Source organism: Medicago truncatula, chromosome 6 (assembly GCF_003473485.1).
Source record: "Medicago truncatula cultivar Jemalong A17 chromosome 6, MtrunA17r5.0-ANR, whole genome shotgun sequence".
Taxonomy (NCBI): domain Eukaryota; kingdom Viridiplantae; phylum Streptophyta; class Magnoliopsida; order Fabales; family Fabaceae; genus Medicago; species Medicago truncatula.
This window is the reverse complement of record NC_053047.1, coordinates 11,471,307-11,497,203: the sequence shown is the minus strand read 5'-3', so window position 1 is coordinate 11,497,203 and position 25,897 is coordinate 11,471,307. Positions and strand designations below refer to the sequence as shown.

Here is a 25,897-nt window from a genome sequence, read left to right as displayed (position 1 = left end):
GGAGCATAAGAGGAACACATTTCTTCTCAACGATGAAACCTCTGAGCTTCCTCTCCGCCTTCTCAACAACTCATGGTTGGGTGAGATTTTCCCATGGCTTAAAATTTCTGCAACATATTTAAAACAAAATCACATAACAGAACCAGAAAAGTACAAATTCAGTTGTAAAAGCAAAATAATATGGACAAAGGAAAAACTCATACCCATGAAAAATCATAAACATACTCACAATCACAGATAGGGTATAATCACTCAATTTCTCTCTCACAAATTCACCTACTTAACCCCAAATCGATTGAGACTCTTGAAGGATTAAAGAATAATGAATTGAGAAGGAATTTCAGATAAAAGAGGAAAGTTAGTAGAACAAAGAGAGAAAAGAAGAAGGACGAGGGAGGAAGAAGAAGGAGAGCCGAAAAGAAAGAAAGAGGGGGGAGAGAGAAGTGATCGATTGGAAGAGAAGAGAGGGTGAGGAAAAGCTGTAAAATACGTTTCTTTTTTCTTGATTAGACAAAACAGGTTTCTAATACCATGTGCTGGTCCTGGTTTTGTTACATGGTTTTGGCTTCAAGTGTATTTCAGTAAAAATGTATAGGGTAATGAAGTAATTTTCACATTTTAAACCCTAGGGTTTTCCCTCCATCTGAACTTGTTGGTTAAATTTAGGAAGAATTGCCTAGGGTTTTAGAAGCTTTTGCCTGCAGCACTGCTTTTCTTTTATATATTTAAGATGTAAGTGGCATGCATAATTGCATAAGACCAAAAAAAATTAGGTAATTTTGATTAGAATATATAAAAGTGCAATGTTCACATTTAACACATATTGATGAAAAAATTCATATACATTTTGTGAACCTTGCTTGAGACTATAAATCTCAATCTGCAATTCGAAAATGTGAATACAATCACCACGACAAAACGTTCTTTCAACTCATTCCACACATCAACGAAATTTTCAACGAAAATGATGCTCCGTGCAATGAATTTTCGCCAAATTAATGATCTATAAATATACAATGTTGCAACGAGTTCAGGACTTCAAACTTGGATCGAAAGGAGTTGGAAGTTTGGAACTCAAATTGTTCCATCGACAAAATTAAATTATCTTTTGGCGCCAAAAGTACGCCTCATGAGGCAAGCCCAAGTGTGATAGTTTGAGTCATACGAACTGGAGAAATTAAAATAGGTGAAAATCCATCGGAAGGAGGAATATGATACACATTACAATGAATTTGTGATGCAGTGGATTCAACAACGATCTGATATATTGCGCCATTGTTGCAAAGAAAAATTATGCGCGTTATAGATCAAAAGAGCTCTTATACAAGCTTATTTATGGTTGAAGCAAGAAACCATTACACACTGATTCCTTCATCTGCAAGAAATTTCTCAGGATCATTGAGCTTGGAACTGTCCTCATTCATTTAATAATTAAAAAGTACACTATTACTAACCCTTATGCTTAACACTAACAGTACACTATTACTAACCAGTAACCCTTATACATTTTTCATTGCCTAAGTCACTTGAGCGCACACCCACAAATTTTGAAATTGGACCAATAATGTTACTTCATTGCTATTTGAACTACCTGAAAATTGCTATTTACACCTTGCACACTCCCCTTCTCACCTTTTTGGTCTTTTTGCACCTGAATTGATACCTACGTCATTATTTCTTAAATAATTCATATATATCACCTACAACAAAATTGAGATCTAATAACGTTTGAAAAAATATTACTAAATCATGAAAAATGTTACTAATTATATCCAGTAACATTTGAACAATTGTTAGGTAAAACTCATGTAATAAGGAGTTTTAGTAGCATTTTTAAAATGTTTATTATTTTTCCCGCCCTATTGCGCCCTTTTTTTTAATATTTTTTCTTTGGATTCTAAAATCTGAGACACTTCGTATATTGTTGGAACCTAGAGCACCTTGGAGCTGTTTGTGTAATCTCTGTAAAACTACATTTTAAATTATAAAATCTGTAACTCTTTTAGTCATTGCGAACTATAGAATCGGAACAGTGTCAAACACCCCAAAAAATTCAAATTTTGGAGTAAAAAAAGTACCTCTCGTACAAACTTTTGAAATAAGATTTACATTTAAAAAAAGATTATAAGTTTTCATGCAATGAATAATGTACTCTCTATAAAATCCCATTTTCATTATTTTGATTCCTGCATCCAAGAACAATAGGAATGACAAACTGAAGCACCCTGCAGCAAGATACTTGTTAGCATATAATCTTAAAGTTTAGCCACTATATATCAAACAAGCTAGTTGATTCTGATTTGTTTCTGTTGTAGATTTAGTACTGTTCGTACTAGGTTCCAAAATGTGGGAGAAGTACCTCTTGTACTATTTTCCAAAATTCTTTTTCAATATATATTTGTCGTTCAAAAAAATAATCAATAAAAAAAAAAAGATGAAGATTGGATTTTATCACATAATTATAATTTTGAAAATAAGGTATGTAGTAATACAATAGTGCATTTTCTTTCATATATTATAATATAATTATAAATAATATTTTTGGTAATTGACTGAATAAAATAACTAAAATAGTGGTGTGGTAAGTGTGAGATTAATGCGGTCGACGATAGTGCAAGAAAGTGTATATGGAAGAAAAAAGCTTCTGCTTAAAGTGAAGTATAATGATTGAAAAGACTCATACTTACAGAGAAGATCGTTGTGACAGATGTAAGGTGACTCAGAAGTTCCACATTATTTAATTATTTTTAAATCAATTTTGTTTTTAAAGAATCTTATAATTAAAAAAAGAGGTAGTAATTATTAATTATTTTTAAAATGTAAAAAGCAATTATTGCCGGCATGTCCCAAGTTTCATCATCTGTTTTCTTTTTTTTTTGGTGAAGTAGCCTAGTGGCTAGAACTCACACAATTTAATTGTGGAGAAGTGGAGTGTCCGGGGTTCGAACCCCGGCTCCTGCATATAATATGCAATATCCCTACCAACTGAGCTAAGCTCACGGGGATATCATCTGTTTTCTATTTGCACTAAATAGCAAGCAAGTCTCTATAGAGAAATCACCAAACTCTATTACCACCATTAATTTATATTATATTATATTTTGGGATTGAAGATATATCATGAGGACCAAGCATATGGAAATTAGGAAATAAGACCTAGAGAAATTATTTAATTAAGATAATAGATTATTGTGCATTTGTGCATAGTTACCATGTTTTTTCTTTTGTTAATCCATTAGGTCGGGATTGAAAAATATTTATAAATAAGTAGAAAAGAGTCAATAAGCACTTATTCATCTTATAGATGTGAATTTTAGCCATTAAACTACTTGAAAAAGAAAAAAAATATATAATTGCACAAAAGTATGTCATTGAAATCAGTGAGTATAGGTTTGGTACACTTCACATAAGGTCCCCTTAGGTTACCAATTAAATTGTCCAAGATCCTATGTTCACACTATATAAACATTTATTTGTGCTTAGTTTGGCACACTTTACATCTAACCAAAAAAAAATCACGAACACTATGTCACTGATTCATTCTTGCTAAAAATATATCTATTACACACAACTTTCAAATCAAAATGCTATAAACTTAACTTTTCCACATTGATGGAAAAAAAAAAAAAAAAAAAAAAAAAAAACCTATGTAAATCTCCTTATATTTGAATGAATCAGTGAAAGCCTGGGGCAAGGCTAACCTTGGCCTCATCAGCTGGTTTTACTGACGGCAACAAGACCATCGCCAATACCGCACTGACGGCAGCAGCCACGGCTCCCACCACGAACGCCGGCAAATTACCACCACCAAATATTGCATCCCAAGGTCCACTTAGTGCTGACACAAACATCTGTACATACATAAAAATAATTATGTCAAATTGTGAAACAAACTTTTAACAAGTCTAAATGTATTTATTGTTTTTTTTTTTGACAAATTATTTGTATTTATTGTTAAATAAAAACGAATAATGAAATAGAAGATGAAATAAATAGATTCTCACCTGTGGTACCACAATTGCAAGATTCAAGACTCCAATAGATAAACCTGAATATTTTGAAGGAAAAGAGAAAGTAAGTTCATAATAAGATATATATTTTGGATAATTTACACATGTGCAGTAAAATCGTTTTTTTAAATATCTTTTGAGTTTAATGTTAAAAAATTTAAGTGAATAATTTTTTTAGCCTTTTCATAAAATTAAAAAAAATTCCAACCTTTTTAATGATTTAAAGATTATGATTAATTAACCGTGTAAAACATGTTTATACTTAATATGTATATAATTAAATCCATATGATTTGATAAATAAAAATGATTGCTTTAATTACCTTGTCCTGCCCCTGAAGCACTGCTGTATATTGATGCTAGAGCAAATGGAACACTGAAAGTAATCTGTACAAATATACACACCAAATAGTTCATACTTCATATTAGTATAAAATAAAATATACTAAACCTATTAAATAATAATATTCGCCAAGTGGACCCTGGTGCTATAAAGCACGGTCCAGCAGTTGTGAAGACCGTTAGATTTGAAGAGAAATTATTTTTTTTCTTCACTAAATTGTTTATACAACTGCTGCACCATAAAACTACACAGGGATCTTAAAGAGGGAATTGAAAAAATTACTTACCGCCATAGGGATTCCAAGAATTGCGAAGAAGAGCATGGCCCCGACCTTGATACCATCAGAAGGATGTCCGATGGTTGCACCACCGGATGTCTGACGCTCATGCTCAGCTATCTTGGTAATGAGGACAGTCATTGCCAAACAAATAGCCAAAATAAAATTAACTATTCCCCAAAGCCTCTTAATTCCTCCAACCAATTTCCCCAATGGCTCCACAGCCAAAGACATTAAACCAAGAACAACAGCATTAAGCATAAGTCCCAAAGAACCAACTCTCACACCAGTATCATATGCTTTCTCTCCTGAAACTCCTCCGTACACCTCACGGCCCATCCAGTCAGTGTCGAACAAGAAGAACGGGAACCACGCGATCCAGTTCACGGCTGTTACTAACATCAATATCCACATTGGTCTCTTTAATTCCTTGAATGCACCAAACAACTCTCCGAAACAAGTAACCGGTGTCTCATCAGCATCCTTCACCTCTGGCTTTGTCTTTGGTGTGTCCTCGACGTAGATGAGGGCAAACGTGGCAAGGATGATTAAGAGGAGGATGGAGAAAAAGAAGCAACTCTTAAGATTCGCGCAGAAGACATTACATGCTTCGGTTTCGGTGAAGGGGAAGATTTTGTGGAGTTTGCTGTAGGATCCGGCAGCATACCCGAGGATGTTTCCGACGGCCATAAAGAAAGAGAAGAAACCATTTGCTGTTCTCATTTTTTTCTCGTCACCGGCAGCAAGGTCGGCAAGGAAAGCACGGCACGGTCCTTGGAGCATGTTATTCGCAACGTCGAGGATCCAAAATCCAATGACAAAGAATGTAACAGCCCGTGGCCGGGTTTTCTTCGACAGGTCATCGCCAAAAGAGTGACCAAGGTCAGCCGCATAACCGATAAGGAAGACGGCAATAGCCACAGCTAGAGCTCCACTAAAAATAAATGGGCGTCTGCGACCGAAGCGTGAAGTGCTTCGGTCACTATAGTATCCAACAATAGGTTGGACAAGGAGTCCAGAGATTGGGCCACAGAGCCAAATAAAAGAAGACCATACGTGCGGAACTCCAAGAGTCTGCACGTATGGGGTCAAAAGGGAGAGCTGTAGGGCCCATCCGAATTGAATGCCGGCGGCGATGGACGCCACGACGACCATCTTTCGAAGGGGGCTGGAAACAGGCTGGACACTATCCAATTCAAGGGAGGAAGCCTTGTCATTGTTGTTCTTGGTGGGAGGTGTTGCATCCATGGTTGAAGACATATAAAAAAGTTATAGAGAGAGAGAGAGAGCAAAAGAGTGCTTTCTCTCTAAGAAAGTTGTTAGAGGTTGGAGAATTAATTGGTAAGGGAAGTGTTTCTCTCTGGTGAATTTATAATGTGATGAGAAGAATGGGATTATGTATGGGTCTGCATCACTCTTATGTGTATATATTTTTGTGGTAGTTAGTATTGGTTATGTACAGTGTCCTTATCCTTAGAAATTCTTAGTCAATAATACGTCATATTTATACACATCTAGTTAGAAAAACCTCAAATGTATCTAAAGGTTTTTAAGTTTTTTCGTTTTTTTTAAAGTGGTCCTTTAAGTTTCAAAAGTCACAAACAAATCCTTTTAGTTTTTGAATCGTTTCAAACAAGTCCTTTTAGAGGATGATGGTGATGATTCAGATAATAGCAATAAAGAACATTATCCACCATTTCTCATGCATGCCTAAAAAGATGACTAATTTTAAGCGGGTGTTAGAAGTCAGATTTGGTACCAAAGATGAGTTCAAGAAAACAATTACAACTATGCTATCCACATTAGGACTTGTTTGATACGATTCAAAAACTAAAAGTATTTGTTTGGAACTTTTGAAACTTAAAGGACCACTTTAGGAAAAACGAAAAAACTTAAAGACCTTTAGATGACCTTAGAAAAACAATGTATTTAATTGATTCAGCAGTTTTTATTACTAACATTCAGAGAAAACTAATTTTAGTTTAAAGGAAACAAACAAAGTAAAGTATTTCTATTTTGTTTTCAGATTCTGTATTCTGTTCACTTTTATTGAAAGATTGGTATTATTTTCTTTGATTAATATATTTAGTTAGGTATGTACTAATATATGATGATGTACTTTATTTTTAAGGAATGTTTATGATGATGTACTAACTATAATCATCGGTTGCTGTCTCTCTCTATATTATGTTAATTGCTCCTTTCTCAGTCCACAAACTTAGCTCTCAGTTTGTAAAGACAATATATAATATATGTAAGCTTTAGCGTTCGAATTTTGGACACCAAAAAAAAAGAGTTGCTCTTTTCTCTGTATTAAGTAAAACAATTATTAACCGTCCATGTTAATTATCTTTCTAATTGAGGGAAATTGTTAACCGTCCATGACAAATGGATTGTGGATTGCTTTAGGGAAATTATTTATTATTGTTAACTATCTTTTCTCTCTATACTACTAGAAATGGATTACTTTACCTTATCCATTTTATTATTAACCGTCCATGATAAAATCACAATTATCAACATATTCCAACAATTTAAGTTATAATTATCTTTTATTATTGAGGGAAATTTAATTTATAATTATCATTACTCGTCTTTAATTATATATATATATAGAGAGAGATTGTTGACTTAATTAGATCAAATTAAAAACATTAAGGTCTAAGTGTAAAAAGTTTATCATGCACATTTTCGTTTGGAGAAAAAACTCACTGCTAACTATTCCACAAATTTTAAACAGATGATTATTTTTGTAAATTACGAAATAGTTTTACAGAAAAATTGGAACATTTTACATAAAAATAAAAATAAGTGCAATTTTCTCAATTATCATTTATTTTAAAATTAATTTGATTTGGGATTAGTGGAATTTTTTATCAAATGAAAATGTGCATATTTGTTAACTTAGAGCTAAATGTTTTTCGGTTGGTCTAAGTTAACAAATCTCGTATATCACTACTAAGAAAACAAAAATTAATGAAGGAAAACTTTTTTTTTTTTTTGAAGAAACAAAAATGGAATATATTACTATGAACACTGTAATTGTTGAAGCACAAGACGTGCCAAAACAATCACAAAAAGATTACAACCCTGTCAAAATTACATCAAAGATAGTCAATGCCCATACATAGAAGCAGGCTCGACCACCAACTATGTGTACCAAAAATAAAGACTATGTTGCTAGCTTTCAACCACCACAAGGTATTTGATTTTACTTTATCTAACAATAGTGGTATAGAACTTTGACGATTCTGAAATAACCTATCATTCCGTTCTTTCCATAAAACCGAGACACATTGAAACCAAATCAAATGAAATAAAGATCGACGCGATTTCAAACCACCTGCACATAATGAGGGAAAACATGAAATCTCTCTTTGATTCCGTCATTAAATTTTGCGACAAAGGAATTTGTGAGGGGATTTAATTTTTTCCGTCACTAATTTTCTTCCCTAATTTTGATTTTCCAAGTAGTGTTTATATATACTAGCGGAAAGACGGGCACTATCGTGCCCGTCTGTCCGCTCTTTCTACTGCGTTAACGCATGTGCTTATTTTATTATGTTTGTTTGTAGAGTTTTGATTAAATTTTAAAATATTAATGGAATTTATTGATATATTGATTTATAAACAAAATATTGTCAAGACATATAACAAACTTATCTATGAACTCAACATATTTTAGTTTGCATGCATATAAAATAAAGATAAAATAATGATATTTTATTGTATATTTTAATAGTAATTAGTAACATCATAACATAAATGTATAAATTACATGTTATGTAAAAGAAACATTGCTTTAAACAAAATAATGATTTATTTAATAATTAAAAAAACCACGGTTTACTTTATATAAAAAAAAGTCACGCTATCATAATTTGTATAAGCAATTATAAACCAGCAAAGTCAAATAATCCTTGAAATTAATCATGAACAATTTGAATCATAATCACTTATAAACCAGCAAAGTCAAATAATCCATAAAATTAATCGACTTTGATTAGTTGTAACATGAAAGAAAAAGAAAAAAACTTACAGGTTCATTCTGAATTCTGATGCAGAGAGTTGGGAGAGGTTGAGAAAAACTAAACAATAAGGGAACGAAATATGAACTTGGAGAACCCTACTTATTGATATTTAATGTTTAATATAGTGCTAAAAAAATCTTTTTCTAAAATATTTTGAGTCCTAATCTTTTTTTAGATGATTTAAAGTTCAATCTGTAACAATATTATTTACTCATGTTTGTTATTAATATTTTTTTAAAGGATTTAAAGTCAAATTTTAACATTATTTTTTGCTCACGTTTGTTACTAATCTTTTTTTTAGAGGATTTAAAGTCCAATCTTTAACATTATTTTCTGACGTTTATTACTAATATTTTTTTAGAGGATTAAAGTCCAATCTTTAACAATATTTTTTGATCACGTTTGTTACTAATCTTTTTTTTAGAGGATTTAAAGTTCAATCTCTAACATTATTTTTTGCTCACGTTTGTTACTAATCTTTTTTATTTTAGAGGATTTAAGTCCAATCTTTAACATTATTTTTTGCTCACGTTTGTTACTAATCTTTTTTTTAGAGGATTTAACGTCCAATCTTTAACAATATTTTTTGCTCATGTTTGTTACTAATATTTTTTTAGAGGATTTAAAGTTCAATCTTTAACATTATTTTTTGCTCATGTTTGTTACTAATCTTTTTTAGAGGATTTAAAGTCCAATCTTTACCATTATTTTTTGCTCACGTTTGTTACAATTGATCAAAGGCTAAGGAAGAGTAACTTATATTAACAAAAGAAAATAATAATATTAATAAAATAAAATAATAAAATGATATGGAAATACTGTTTTTTGTGTAAGGATATGAAAATACTTGGCAGTCTTTGTCGGTTGTATTGAGTGGAACAACACAGATGTACAACTTTTTTTTAGGGAAACACAGATATACAACATAAAAGCGGCTGATAAAAGTAACATGAGTTTTTGTTTTGTGTTATTTTTTTTTTAGATTGATATGTGGTTACGGAGGTAAAAGAGGGTTAACGAGGACGATTATTGACATGGATTAGTAATCCACGTGTTATTTTATAATTGGCTAACAGTAAGAACAATTTATAAGGAACTGTGTGTAATTTTCTCCTTAAATTAAATTTATTGTAATATTTTTGTTACATATGTTATTTATATTTAAAATTAAGAGTATTTTTGGAAAGAAAATTTCAACTCAAAAGTGTGCTGAAAGGGGTAATTTTCTTTATATATATATATATATATATATATATATATATATATATATAGTAGAAACTGACAAAAATGTAATAATTGTTAGACCAAACATGAGACACTGTGACCGAAGTTCAAACCCAACTCCTCCACTTGTTTATCTGAATTCTCAATGACAATAGTCATTCCCTCTATCTATCAGCGGCAAAAAAAAAAAAAAAAAAACAATTATTTTGCACTCGCCAAAAATTATGAATATGTAAGCTAACAAACTACACTCATTTGATTTTCACCAACAAACTCATTGTCACTATTTAAACGAATTTTAATTACATACTTAGTTTCGTAAGTTTTCTTTAATTAATTAAAAAAATCTCATTTTTTAAATTTTGCCTTTCATGTCTTATCGTTAAAGTTGCCTCAATGTGGGTGTAGGTTGTTAACTTAAACCTTCAAGGTTTTAGATGGGTGTAAACTATTATTATATATATAAGTCATGATCCATTGACACCAAATCTTAACTGTTGATTTCTTTTGATCCGAAGGCTAATATTTGCTCATTTAAAATCTCATGTGAACCACTCTCACAATATTATGGCTCTATCATTTTATGTCTCTTCTTAAAATACGAAGGTAGAGCTTATGTGCCTTTCATATCCATGAACGCCATGAATTGATGGAATTGATGGAGTCAACGGTAGCGGAAAGTGATCTGGTACGGTGGCGACGAGTCTTTGCGGTGAGACGAAAGGTTCATGCAGACACGTTAGCACCTCAACGCCCAATTCAGTATTGGAACTGAGAAAAGAGTGCGTAAAAAGTGTGGGAAAAGTGAATTATATCTTGGGGGTGAAGCTAACTTGCCCTTATATAGGTGTGGGTGAGAATAACTGCCTCTGTGATATGCAGTTAAAGGACACGTGTACGGTATCTAATGCATGGAGGCGTGCTCTAGTGGAGTAAAGTGTACTAATATCGGTGTGTTTCTTCAAGCGATGGGCCTTAGTCTGGTGGATGTTTACCCATGTGTCACAATGGGATTGGCCTTCTGACCGATCCAGAACATATGCAATTGCATATTCTCTGCCATAAATAAAAAAATCTAACAACCTTGTTAAGATCTACACATAGGGAATGCAAAATTGAACTTGGGTCACAAACCCTATATCCCTTCCGAAAGTAACGATCCGTTGTTGGAACATCGAATCTGACACATATTCGGCGGATCCCTTCTCTGTTTCATTCAATTTCACGGTTTACGAATAGTAATAATCAATTTTCTTACATTTCATTGCAGTTTTTCCTACACTTGGGGAATACAAAATTGGAATTTGGCACCACAATAAAATTAGATTGAATTTATATTACAAAATATGAACCATGAATTTTATGTCGGATGGTATCGTATTAGAGAAGAAGGGGTAGAATGGAAGAATATAAAAATCGAGATATCGTGTTGGAATAGACAGAAGGATAATCGTGTGAGAGTAGTTCACATGATATTCTAAATGAACAAATATAAGTCTTCAGATCAAAAAAAATCAACGGTTATAATTTGGTGTCAAACCCTCCCTCCCCCCTCCCTCCCACTCTCGATCTCTCAAGTGAGATAGAGTGTGCCCAAACTAAATCATAGTAAAATTATATAAGAATATTGTTTCCTAATAAGTTTTAATTAGTGACATTTTTGAACTATATATCTCACCCTTTTTCACTATTGTGCAATCTTAAACAAACTTGTTTATACTGATAAGAGTTGGTTATGACTAGGCATGGCAATGAGGCGGGTTGGGGACGGGTTTTACCTTCACCATCCTTATAACTTACTCCCAAATACTTAGTTATTACCCTACCCATATCCAACGGGGATGAGAAGTCGAATCTCATCCTCGTGCCTGATGGGTTCGGGTATCCCCGCTCCTTCCCCATCCTCGCAGTAGATAATTTATTTTAGTAAATAAATAAATATTTTTCAACCCCAGGTTCAATGTTGTAATGCATTATCTAGCAAATAGATGAGAGTTATCGATGGCTATAATGATGGAGAAGAGAGAGACCGAGGGTGTGAGGTATGGAAGGAGAAGAGAGAGAACTTAGAGAAGTGAGTGTCGTTTGAAAGACTAAAACTTTGATTGTGTTAGTGAAATGATTTAGGGTTTCAGATTCTATTTATATAAAAGGAATAATAAATTATTTTTTTACATTCGGAATGAGTTTAGGTATGGGTTCGGGGTGGATACTTATATCTCCATTACCCATCTCGTACCCATGTTTTGAAAACGGAGAAATCCAAACTCATAACCCTATCAAAGCGGGGAAACCCCGTCAATTTAGATTTGGTTCAGAAGGTTAGTGTTTTGTTGCCATGTCTAAATCTGACAGAAGGGCTAGACTTTCAAATTTAGTGTCTCAAAGGATTAACAAAAACACATTTTTGAAGGAGAAAGGATTAACAAGGATACGACAAACTTTCGATGCGAGATTATATGTTAAATGGTATGTAAATTAACCAAATCATTGGGAACATAATTTCTCCACTACGTCTTCTACCATCGGTGTCTTTGAAGAGAAAATGACTTCATTTCAACCCCTCCAAATTAACCACAGCGTAGTGTGTCAAACTAACAGCAACCCTTTTATTACCTTATCATGTTTGAGTTGAAAACAACAACTTTGTAATAAAACCAAAAGATCCCCTAAAATTGTGGTCGACGTATGCAATACATGCTCCTTTGAGTCCCTAACTCCAAGCACCACATTCTGTCAAAAAAAAAAAAAAACTTCAAGCACCACAAGCATTAGGGCTCCCATCCCTCTTAAAAACATCACGTTGTGAATTTATACGCATTTGTCTTGGTAATTTGAAGTTCGGCTGTGAGGAAATGATAGTCTAGCTAAGAATTATTCCAATCAAATATTGAACTTAGATTGTCGTTCGGAACGATTCATTTTTTATGAATCTCATTTATTACTTGAGCTCTATTACTTGGTTGTTTCTAAATCACAAAGAAAAAAGGTGAAATAACTTTAATCCTTATCTGGAGACTTAGTATAATGTCATTTTTACTTCTTAAGTTAACTGTAAAAATGTCACCCTACATGCACGTTTTAACACAATCATTACTGTATTAGGTTAAAAAATGAAATATTTTAATCTCAATTTCACATAAGTCATAGGGCTTAAAAGTGTACCACATAGAAGTAGATAAAGAAAGTGCAATTTTTGTGGTTGAATGAACAACTACTCATTGACTATTTGACTTTAAGTCGACAATATGCAAGTGCTGACAAGGAGACCACTGCCTCTCAAAATTTAGTAAACGTGCTTATCAATTGCACTTTGTCAAAATCTTGTGCACAATATTTCTTCTACACACTTCATCATTTCAAGCGTGTTGCATATAATTTAGTATTTCAAAAATGATAGGCTATTTGACAACTTTGAGATGTATTTGTTGAATAAGTTTGGTAGTTCATAAATGATAGGCTATTTGATAACTTTGATATATGCTACCCTTTGACATTTACTTGAATCAACACTACTACTTTATATATAATTAATTAAAGGAAAATGTTAACAAGTGTATTCATACATTGTTTAAGGAATAAAAAAAAAGTAAATTTTAGAAAATTCTAAATATATGATATTGAATAAATTTCATACGAGTCAAAGTAAAGTAGAGTCTATTTTAAATACAGATCTTTCGTAAACTCGTGAGACTCTGCATGAATTTCACACGAGTAAATAATAATTTTAGTTTATAAATGTCTGGATAGTGATTGAATTTATAAAAATAAATCACAAAAATATATATAAGTGTGTCTTCTGATAGTCAATTTTATCATTGTTTTAAACCTAAAGTTTGGAGTGTAAAAACATCATTATGTACTACTGACATTTAAACAATATTGGCACTCATAACACAATAATCATATTTAACACAATAAAATTAATATTAATAAACGAAACCCAATAAAATAAATTAAATAGAAAATATCATGAAGAAGTTTCTACTAATATAATAACCTTCAGAAATAATTAGGGGATCGTATTCCACCAAATATATACCTAGTTCGAAATACCAAAATCAATAAACTTGTCTTAGCGAGTCCTCCTCTGTCTTTAAATAATTGTCTTTTTAATATTTTTTTATGTTTTAAAATGAATTATCACTTTAGAAAAAAATGCATCATTTATTTATTTTTCCACTATTATATTCTTTTTTTAAAGCGACAACTATTATATTCTTATTTATTGAATTTCATCTAATTTAATTATTCCACTAGCTACAATTAACAACGGTATTTTAGTAAATAATATTAATTTTATCATTTTTTTTAAATTATGCACAAACTTTATACGACTATTATTTTGACACAGATCGAGTATTTCTCTCCTTAAAAATGTGAGAAGAAAATAATCACATTTTAGTGTTGTGTTTAATCCAGTTTAACCATCTACTTTTGAACTTTCAAGGGATGAGTGTGTTTTTCTTTTGAAAGCATCACCCACCAAAGATGAATCACAAATGTGTATTCTATTAGATAGTTTGACCCTTAAATATGTCTTTTATTTGTCATTTTCTATTAAATTATTAATAGTTAAGAGATGTCTAATTTTGTAGTGTTGATACATTTGAAGACGGTAATGAAAATAGCTCACAAATTTAAAGATTTAATACAATATTGATAGCATTATACCTCACACATTTAAGGATTTCCACAAAGAATTTGGATTCCATAAAAATCTAATGACTTTCAATTTATTTATTTTTTTGAGAGAAACTTTCAATATTATTTAGATTCCAATTATTTAATTCTCCTTATCTTACAAAGAATTTGAATTTCATAATAATCTAATGACTTTCAATATTATTTTAAAAAAAAATATATTATTTAGATTCTAATAACTTTCTTTTGAAGTAAGATTCCCCAATAATGTTATTCTCCTTATCTTACGAAAGAATTTGGATTTCATAAAAATCTAATGATTTTCAATATTATTTAGATTCCAATAATTTTATTCTCCTTATCTAAGAATAACGTATAATTCTCACAATTTTTTTTTTAATAAATATAATTCTCACAGTTAAATCACTGTACAAAATTGCCTTTGGGTTTCAAATTCAATTCTATGTCTATATGGTCTCTATTTTATGTCCTTGAATTTCCACAAATAATTTGGATTCCATAAAAATCTAATGACTTTCAATATTATTTAGATTCCTATAATTTTTTTTAAGCAAGATTCCAATAATTTAATTCTCCTTATCTTACAAAGAATTTGGATTCCGTAAAACTCTAGTGACTTTCAATATTATTTTTAGATTCTAATAATTTTATTTTTCTTATCTTTGATTAAAATATAATTCTCAAATTTCAATTATTGCACAAAATTCTGGTTCAAGAGGGAGGTGAGATAGTTGAGGAAAATAGGAAAATCTCTTGGATAGGTTGGAATACGGTGTGTTTAAGGAAGCAGTATGGAGGACTTGGGGTTAGAAAGTTGAGAGAGTTCAACACCACTTTATTGGGGAAATGGTGTTGGCGCTTGTTAATATCTAGGGAGGGATTGTGGAGAAGGGTTTTGGTGGCGAGAGATATGGTGTGGAGGATGGAAGGCTGAAGGATGGGGGCCGGAGTTGTTCTTCTTGGTGGAGGGAGATAGTGAGAATTCAAGATGGGGTGGGGGTGATGATAGGTTGTTTGGGGACTGTGTGAGGAGGAGGGTAGGAAATGGGACTTCAACTTTGTTTTGGCGTGACTGTTGGTGTGGTGATGTTCCTTTTTGTGAGTGTTTTCGTCGTTTATTTGAGTTGGCTGAAAACAAGTTGATATCAGTTAGGAATTTGTTTTTGTTGGGGTGGGAGGATGATGGGGAGGCGTGGAAGTGGCGCCGGAGGTTGTGGGTGTGGGAGGATGAAATGTTACAAGGGTATAGGGAATAAATTTCTAATGTTACTTTGCAGGACACTATTTCTGACTCTTGGCAGTGGCTCTTGGACTCGAATGGGGGTTACTTTGTTCGTACGGCTTATGACTTGCTGACATCTCAAGAGACACCTCAGGTACATCCTAATATGGACCTCATTTGGCACAAAAAGGTTCATTTTAAGGTGTCGATTTTTGCGTGGAGACTTCTTCGTGACAGGCTTCCTACTAGATTCAACTTGGCTAACTGTGGCATTCACACTACTGCAGCGTGAATGTGTGTGGCGGGGTGCGGTCATGTCGAGGATACTGCCCACCTGTTTTTGTCATGCCCTACTTTTGGTGCTATTTGGTCATTGGTGCGGGCTTGGATTGGGTTTTATGGGGTGGACTCTCAGGTTCTTTCAGATCACTTCTTGCAGTTTATTAATTACACAGGTGGTCTAAAGGAGCGGCGATCCTTTCCTCATATGATTTGGCTTTTATTTGTTTGGACCATATGGATTGAACGCAATTGCAAGCTGTTAAAAAGTAAGGAATGTTATATAATTCAGTTGTTATATAAAATTAAGTCACAATCGTTGTGGTGGATGAAAGCTTGTAATGCCAATTTTGTTTTCAGGACTCAGTCCTGGTGGTCAAGCCCTATTCAGTGTTTGGGCATTGACTATTTTTTTTTTTTTGAAGAAGCCAAAATGGAATATATTCACAATAACCAAAGTGCCTCCTTGGCACAAGGTGTGACAAAGAGGACACTTAAAATACAAAATGTATGTAAAGTAACTTAAGAACAAAAGCAAGCATTAGCCAATACCCAAACAAAGTAACGGATTCGACCGCCACTGCTGACAACCATACACAAATGCGGTGTTATTAGCACGCAACCACCAATAGGAGTGAAACTTAACCTTGTCCACTAAATCTTGTATAAGTGTAACACTATTGTTAAAAATTCTATTGTTGCGTTCTTTCCAGATAATCCAGACATATAGAAGCCATATAAGTTGGAGGAAAGAACGCCTAGTTTTCAAGCCACCTAAACAGTAAGTAAATTGAATAAAATGATCAGCAACACTTTGATTATCGACCCCTGAAAATCCCAACCAAAATTGGACCTGCTGCCATATAGAACCAAAGGTATCACAGATGATTCGCGGTTTCTACCTGACCACACCCCGCGACACAATGCATGTCCGCCTCAGCAATAATACCACGGGCATGTAAATTATTTTTGGTAGGTAACCTGTCCCGAAGCAAGCCCCACGCTAAAATAGACACCTTCAACGACACTTGAGGATGCCAAATGAGCTTCGCCGTATCATCCAGCACATGATAATCTAAAGAAGTAAGGATTTCATAGCATGAACGCACCGAGTAACCTCCTGCAATGCTAGGATGCCACTGCCAAACATCTGAAACAGTAGGCTGCAAAAGAACATTAGATAATAAAGTCCTACACTTCACTAGCAACTCATCCTCCCACGCCCACAGACACCTCCGCCACTGCCACGCAACACCACCCTCCTCCCAACCTAGCGAGAACATGATGGCAACTGAAACCAACTTGTTCTCCGCTAAGTTGAACAACCTACTAAAACGCTGACAAAGGGGAACATTACCCACCCACCTATCTATCTAACCAAAATAGAGTATTTTCCCCATCACCCACCCTCCTCGACACCATCTCTGCAAACCAGCCCTCTCCCTCCTCCCCTATCCCATCTCTATTATTCGCCACCTCCCGCCACCAAGAAGAATCACTTCGGCCCCCAACCTCCCCGCCTCCTCACCATACCTAGCAACCAACACCCTATACCAAAACCCCCCTCTATCAACCAACATCCTCCAACACCACTCCTCCAACATGGCCAAATTGAACTCCCTTAACTGCCTAACCCTCCATCCTCCTTTCACAAACAAATATATTTCAACCCAATCCAATGAATTTTGCTCAGAACATCACCCCACCCCCCCCCCCCCCCCCCCCCCCCAAAAAAAAAAAAGAAAAAGAATTTTTTAAATAAAGAGACTCTTGTATCTTCCGCGGTTACTTTGGCACGTCTTGTGCTGAAGTAATTACGTTGTCAGTGTTAATATAATTCATTTTGTCTTGTTCAAAAAAAAATTTGTAATGCATCGTTAGGGTGGATAGATTAAAACAATATAGAGAGATGTAATTTGGAATAACTCAAAAAAGTTATTCTTAAAGATATATATATATATATATATATATATATATATATATATATATATATATATATATATATAAACACATACTTACAATGACATATCTATTTATTTTATTTGTTTGAATAATGACATCTATTTAAATGATGGTTGCTTGAATGCTAAAAAAAATGAGCAACTTATTGAGGAATAAATTATTAAAGACATGTTTTTCGTGGGATCAAATTATCTCTTATAAAATATGAGTAAATAGTCAATTACTCCCCTGAAATTGTAACTTTCGTCAAAAACCCCCCTGAATTTTGCAAAATGTCAAAAACCCCCCTGAAATTGTCAAGCGTCTGTCAATTACCCCCCTCCGTTAATTTCCTCCATCCAACATGCTGATGTGGCCGTTAACTGCCACGTGGCACTGACACATGGTTAAAAAAGTCATGCCACGTCATAGGGGGGGTAATTGACTATATTTATTTTTTTATGAAAAAAATCTGATTTTTTTTTTTTTGAAAAAAATCTGATTTTTTTTTTTAAATGTGATTTTTTTTTCTTTTCATAATTAACATCTGTGCCACCCACTGAACATGTAAATACCCCCCTGAAATTAAACATTTATGAGCAAATACCACCCTCAAATTTAAAATTTATGTAGCAAATATCCCCTCAAATTTATAACTTATATGCAAACATCCTTTCCAAATGTAAAACTTATATGAAAATTACACCTTGAATCATAAAACTTTAATGGTTAAGTAAAACTTATTCTTAATCTATAATTTACTATATCTCTAATAACAATAAAAAAGAAAAAAAAATCACATCTTTAAAATAACATGGAAACAGAGATGCATATGCATCAAAATGTTGTGTTTTGAGAGCAAATAATTGCAGATCCTACAGAAAAAAAAAATTAACAAGGATTTGACCAAGACATATATATAATATATGAAGGTAAATTTGGTAGTTATGGCAAAGTGTAATTACAGCGGGAAGTTAAATTTTCTCCAACAACAAAAGTGTAATGGCAATAATTTGTCATCATTTCGAGCAACACCATTAGGCCTTAACAGATAGAGAACTAGTGGTGTGTTCCGTGGGAACCCCTGAAGGAGCATAACTAGAAATATTCCCAAGCTCTTGGCCAAAAAACAATTCTACGTGAGCCTACACACAACCATCCATTCATGCACCAATAACCTCTCCCCCTTTGTTTTATTTTAAAGATGTGATTTTTTTTTCTTTTTTATTGTTATTAGAGATATAGTAAATTATAGATTAAGAATAAGTTTTACTTAACCATTAAACTTTTATGATTCAAGGTGTAATTTGCATATAAATTTTACATTTGAAGAGGATGTTTGCATATAAGTTATAAATTTGAGGGGATATTTGCTACATAAATTTTAAATTTGAGGGTGGTATTTGCACATAAATGTTTAATTTCAGGGGGTATTTGCATGTACAGCGGGTGGCACAAATGTTAATTATGAAAAGAAGAAAAAAAATCAGATTTAAAAAAAAAAAAAATCAGATTTTTTCCAAAAAAAATAAAATATAGTCAATTACCCCCCTATGACGTGGCATGACTTTTTTGACCATGTGTCAGTGCCACGTGGCAGTTAACGGCCACATCAGCATGTTGGATGGAGGAAATTAACGGAGGGGGGTAATTGACAGACGCTTGACAATTTCAGGGGGGTTTTTGACATTTTGCAAAATTCAGGGGGGTTTTTGACGAAAGTTACAATTTCAGGGGGGTGATTGACTATTTACTCTATAAAATATTGTATCATTATCAAATTATCTCTTTAAATTTTTTGTGTTAAACCTTTTTTTTTTTTTGGAATGGCATTTTGATAACCGAAGTTCAAGTTTATAATATGTATTGTCTGACCCATAAATATTTGATCTAAAAATCGATCTCACAAAAGATTAATTATTTGATAGAGTTCATTAATCATTTGATTTAATTTTTTAAGTTCTTGTTATTAGAACACAATTACCCCTTGTGGTTCAAAAGAACCTTCTTGTTTCCAACTATATTTTAAGGTACTATCCAAATGAAACGGCAAGTGTCCTAGAAGAAAGGCTTTGGGAGTTGTGGGACATTGATTAAATATAAACCTACTTCGGTACATTCACGTGATGCACATTTCATTCACATTTTAAAATATTTTGAAAATGAATTTTTCAGCCACAACTTTTTTGCTTTTCACAAACCATAATGAGATCACTAGCAAGAAAGAGTTCTGTTGATCATGGATATGTTTGTGGAAACAATGATGATAATGGCCATGGCAATGTACGTTAAAATCAATATAATACTAATTATGGTGGAAAAATGACTTGGTTCAACAATAATGAAACTGATGATTGTGGATTATACATGGATTATGGATATAGTGGAAGAAAATACTGCTGATGTTTGTAATGGTAATCATATTAAAGGTCATAATTATAATGATATATATGAAGAAATACAGGTGGTGTCTTTGTCCACCAAGCATTATTATGTTATTTTTCATATATGATTCGGGTGGATATGAGAGGATGGTTGAGTTGCTTAGATACGTCGTTCGTTGGGGTTGAGCCACCTATTTGTCTGCCGTTTGTCTGGTTCAGTTGAATTGTGGAGTGGTGGTGGCTTTGATGGTTTCGCCATCCTCCGATGAGACGAATGGGGGTTGTGTACCTATATGCGCTCCAACGCCCAAGTCAGTGGGGGTTCAAGAGGTGCAATCACAAGCTTAGAGTAAGAAGTGTCATACGTGACTCAAGGTTAAGACATGGGTATAAATAGTGGTTAGGTAGGGCTTGGCTGACAAACCTTATCCTGACAATCGGCTAGTCCAAATGGATAGCAAGTTATTTAGGATTGTGTTAAAAGGCTATTACTTTTTTCAAAATTACCCGTTGCTCATATTCTAAAATCCAAACCATAGTTCGGATTCTAAAGTTCGAACATGTCCTATATATAAGTCGAAATCAGAAACTACGTGATATAGTAAATCTGCAAATGCACGGTTTACCGAAGTAGTAAAAAGAGTATCGTTCCGACAGGAAGTTGTTTAATTCAATTAACCTTTGAGAATGATTAGAAGAGAGTTCAGTTGAGAAGTTGAGATTTTTAACGGTTTAAAAACAATAATAATAAAAGCACCTTTGATGTTTTTTAATTTGTGTTTGAATGTTTTTGGGTTGTAAATTTGATTATTTGCAACATTATTATAATTTTATGCACATGTGTTGTTTCAATGCTCTCATTAATTTTTTTCTTATATTTTTTTTTGACACATGTTTAAATCAATTTTGATTTGTCAATTTGCCCTAAAAAAAAAGTTTTAACCAGGGAACGCATATTTTGCCAATGTGCGAGCACAGTTCGGCAAATATAATTTGAATTGCATGTTAAAATATTCGGTATATATAATCCGAACTGTTTTCATTTTTACACTACAATTTTCCTCTAAAAATGATCTTCTGAGGAGTTTGACACATTTCAGATTATATTTACCGAACAATTCTGCATGGTTTCGGCAAATATAATATGAACTACATAGGATAGACATGAGCCATTTTATAACAGTTTGAATTATATAATTCAAAACATAGTTCGGATTATATAATCTGATCAAATGATATTTTAAAAGAAAAAACAAAGTGCGTGAGAAACGCATATGAAGGAAAAGTAATAATTACACTAAAATTTCTTAAAAAAATTTAGACTAAAACTTTATAGTCCAAGCCCTACAATTTACATGGTTTAACGGGTCGACCTATACGGGACTATCCATTTTGACGGTTATACTTCCTACCACGTCTATTATTGTATTATTTAATTCATATACTCCCTCAGTCCATGTATATAAGTCTATTTGACAAAAATCAACTTTTTAGGTTCATTCAAGGGTTAAATATGTTTTTGGTCCCTATAAAATTGGCAACTTCTAAGTTTAATCCTTACTTAATTTTAATAGGTTTTTTAGTCCCTACTAAAAAAAAAAAATACTTCGAATTTTAGTCCCTGTTACAACAAAGTTTGTTTAATTATCCTTAAACTCTTAAATTTTTGATCGATTTTTTTGAGACAAGTTTAGAACACTATGAAAGGTTCATTTACTAAAATTTAGAATTTTTTAACATGAAACGAATTAAATATGAATTTTTTAAAACGAAAAATGTTAAAGATAAAATTAACAAAATATGGACGTAGAAATCAAATTATGCGACAATTTTTTGTAAAGGACCTTTTAGTAATGTTCTTAACACGTCTGCAAAAAAAATTGTTCAAAAACTCAAGAGTTTAAGCATAAATTAAACAAATTTGAATTGAGGAGGGACTAATACTGAGTGCAGAAAAAAAATTAGAGACTAAAAGAACTATTAAAATTAAGTAAGAACTAAACTTAAAGGCTTAAATGCTCTTTTGGTCCCTTAACTGTTTAATTGATATCGTTTTGGTCCCTTAACTAAAAAAAAGAATGTTTGAGGATTTTAAGTTTTTTTTTAGTCTCGTTTTGGTCCCTTCTGTTAGGTTTCCGTTAGTTTTAATAAAAAACGTTAAGTGTGGACACGTGTCACCTTGTCATTGGCTCTGAGTTTTTTTTTTTTACAAAAAAAATATATTTTTTTTTTATAAAAAAATTAATTTTTTTTTAAATATATAAATTTAATTTTTTTGTAAAAAAATCCCAGAACCAATGACAAGGTGACACGTGTTAACTCTGAGACACGTGTCACTTTTTCATTGGCTTTGGGATTTTTTTTTGTAAAAAAAAAAAAAAACTCAGAGCCAATGACAAGGTGACACGTGTCCAGGAGTTAATTTTTTTTGAAAACCCTAACGGAAACCTAACAGAAGGGACCAAAACGAAACTAAAAAAAAAACTTAAAATCCTCAAACAATCTTTTTTTTAGTTAAGGGACCAAAGCGATACCAATTAAATATTTAAGAGACCAAAAGAACATTTAAACCAAACTTAAAAGATCCAAATTTTATAAAGACCAAAAACATATTTTACCTTTCATTCAATTAACGATTTTTTTTAAGAAATATGAAGAGAAAAACAAAAGCAATAGGAGCCACTTGCCAAACCAAAATGCTTGCAGTTAATATACCTTTCCAAAAACAGAAACAAGAATCCGAGCATGGATATTGTTAAAAATAATAATTAGAGTGGACACAATTAATTCTTCATGAGAAATATAGTGGACAAATTAAGAAATGCTGATCTTTATCTTCCCGTCACGGTTTCCTTGAAATTTCCACAGCAACCTCAAGTGGCAATAAATTCAAAATGTTAGCATTCATATTATTCAATAGAGGCTGAATTATTTGGCATGATTTTGACTCCAACATTCACACACTCCTTTGACTATGTTGATTTGTTTCTTTCAATAGAAAGAAAAAAAATGCTAAAGCAAGTTGTTTTTCGTTTGTTCCTGTCTGTCCATGCCTTTCTAAAACTTGACTTGAGTTGGAAACTGATAACTCTGCTGCTTTCTTGGGTCCCACACTTGATCACAACTAGATCGTCTTTTTCTTAATTAAATATGTTATATTTGATATTGGATTGGTGATATACAATGAAATAGAATGGAATTAATTGAAATATTTGCTTAAAAGCACCCTAAAATTCATATAAAACTTGATTTGTGAATGCCTGAATGGTTGACAATGTACGAAGTTATATACTTTATTTTTTGGTGAAAAAATGTTATATACTTATAGTAGTATATCAAAATTAATCTCATGAAACTTATCTTATATATATATAATATTTTCCTTATAATATTTTTAAATATATTTGTTTTAGTTTGAAAAATACCCCCTTGATACCATTGTTACCATTTCTTTTTTTAATAGAAGAGATCATAATAGTCATTACATAAATAAAGTAGTTTCACTTCGAATCTCAATCATAGTATCCAACCTATAATTTAGATACTTTTGTCAATTGAGTTATGGACATAAGAATCCTTGTTCCAATTTTATTTTTTTTATCAAGTAGTCTAATGACTAGAGCTCACACAATTTAATTGTAGAGAAGTAGAGTATCCGGGGTTCGAACCCCGACCCCTGTATATAATATGCAAATATCTCTACCAGTTGAGTTAAGCTCACGGGGATTCCTTGTTCCAATTTCTATTCATATTATTTAAATAATATACTTGGCAAACCAAAGTGCTTGCAAAAAATGAAAAAATATAAATAAATATCTCGGAGACACTAGTTAAAGAAAAAAAATATTATAAAAATTATTTAAAATGTCTACAGTCAAACTTTATTTTCCTAAGTGTAATTAAACTTTTGAAAGTGTAAAAAAAAAAATTCAATATAAATTTAATTTATTTGTATAAAAAAAACGTAATTCATTTCCAATAATCCGTTAGCTTAGCTCAGCTGGTGGAGATATTGCATATTATATGCAGGGGTCGGGGTTCGAACCCCAGACACTCCACTTCTCCATAATTTAATTGTGTGAGCTCTAGCCACTAAGCTACTTGAAAAAAAAAATCTGAACATTGATGAATATTGTTAGAGTTGACACCATTCTTCTTCATGACAGATTAAGAAATTAATGCTAATCCCTATCTCCCTGTCACGGTTCATTGATTTTTCCACCCCTTGAAATCTAAGTATTCATTATTTGGCATCAATTTTCATACTTCATATTCTTTCTTTCTTTTGAAATATTCACACCATGCTATACATAGTAGCAGTATAATTAGTTTAGAAATTTGACTTATTTTATGTGTTTCTTTCAAAAGAGGAAAATTGCCAAAGCAAGTTGTGTTTTTTGTTTTCTTCTTGTTTGTCCCATGTCTTTCTTAAAAGTTGACCCGTTTACTTGAGTTGGAAACTGATGATACTGTTTCAATCTAGGGTCCCACTTGATCACAACTCAGTCGTCTTTTGCTAATTTTGTGTATAATTTGCTTTTTTAAGTCTAACGATTATGACAAAGGAAAATACTTAGGTGTCTTTTGCTAATTGATCTTTTAGCTCCTTCTCGCAGTGGCGAAAAATTAGGACTTTTGGGTGGAGCTGGGGTAGGTAAAATACTAGGGATTATGGAATTGATCAATAACATTGTCAAAGTTCATAGAGGTGTATCCGTATTTGACGAAGTAGATGGGCGTACCCGTGAGGAAAATGATCTTTAATAATGTGCTTATTAAAACAACATTGTGTATAATGCAAGATTTATCTTCATTTCATTTAATTTAATTGTGAGATTAATTGATCTAATTATTAAAACAATATTGTGTATAATGCAAGACTTGTCTTCATTATGTATAGGTTGGCTATAAAACCAAACTCTCAAACAAAGTCTTAAGGACTATTTCGACAACGTCTTAAACATTTTAAAAAAGATTGTTACTCCTACTCCTAATTAAATTGTTAAATAGGTCTGAACACAAATACATGTTAAACTATTTAGAAGCCGAGTTCATTTTCAAATGATTGATCTTGTGTGGATATCATTAAATAGGAGAATTTTCTGCTTGATCATCTTTGAAAATACTAAAAGTATAGAGACAGCTAAAGTCTAGGTAGTTAAGATTTCCCTTATGATATTAATTAGTAGTATGTTAATCTTCTCTTGAAATTTGTATATTCAACATTTTAAAAGTCTAAAAAATGTTGTTTTGAATATAAAATTTTCTCTTTTCTTTATAAAAGACATAGATCAACAAAAGTTAATATATTTGATTCATTTGTCTTTTATTATAAAGACTAGAGGGAGTAGTAATATCTTAAACATCATTGCTGATGAGCAAGTTATTGAGTCATAAAGGAAGCTCGGGATACCGTCCACATCGAGGCTTGAACAACAACATTAGTAAGAGAGACATCACACTCTTATTCAAAACTTTAAGGCAATGAGTTTATGAGTCCTCTTACTTATAAGGTGTTCAAC

General features: G+C 32.4%; 2 protein-coding genes across 2 annotated transcripts in view; both read right to left on the bottom strand.

Moving 5' to 3' along the window:
- LOC25495946 (histidinol-phosphate aminotransferase, chloroplastic) overlaps positions 1-25,897 on the bottom strand; it is a 67,928-nt gene that overhangs the window by 18,702 nt on the left and 23,329 nt on the right. The window lies entirely within an intron of this gene.
- Positions 3,347-5,987, bottom strand: LOC25495950 (sucrose transport protein SUC8). Its single transcript, XM_013596216.3, has 4 exons — positions 4,639-5,987; positions 4,333-4,396; positions 4,005-4,048; positions 3,347-3,851 (listed from the first exon to the last, which is right to left on the bottom strand). Exons 1-4 carry the CDS (start codon positions 5,887-5,889, stop codon positions 3,675-3,677), a joined length of 1,536 nt encoding a protein of 511 aa, XP_013451670.1. The 5' UTR covers positions 5,890-5,987; the 3' UTR covers positions 3,347-3,674.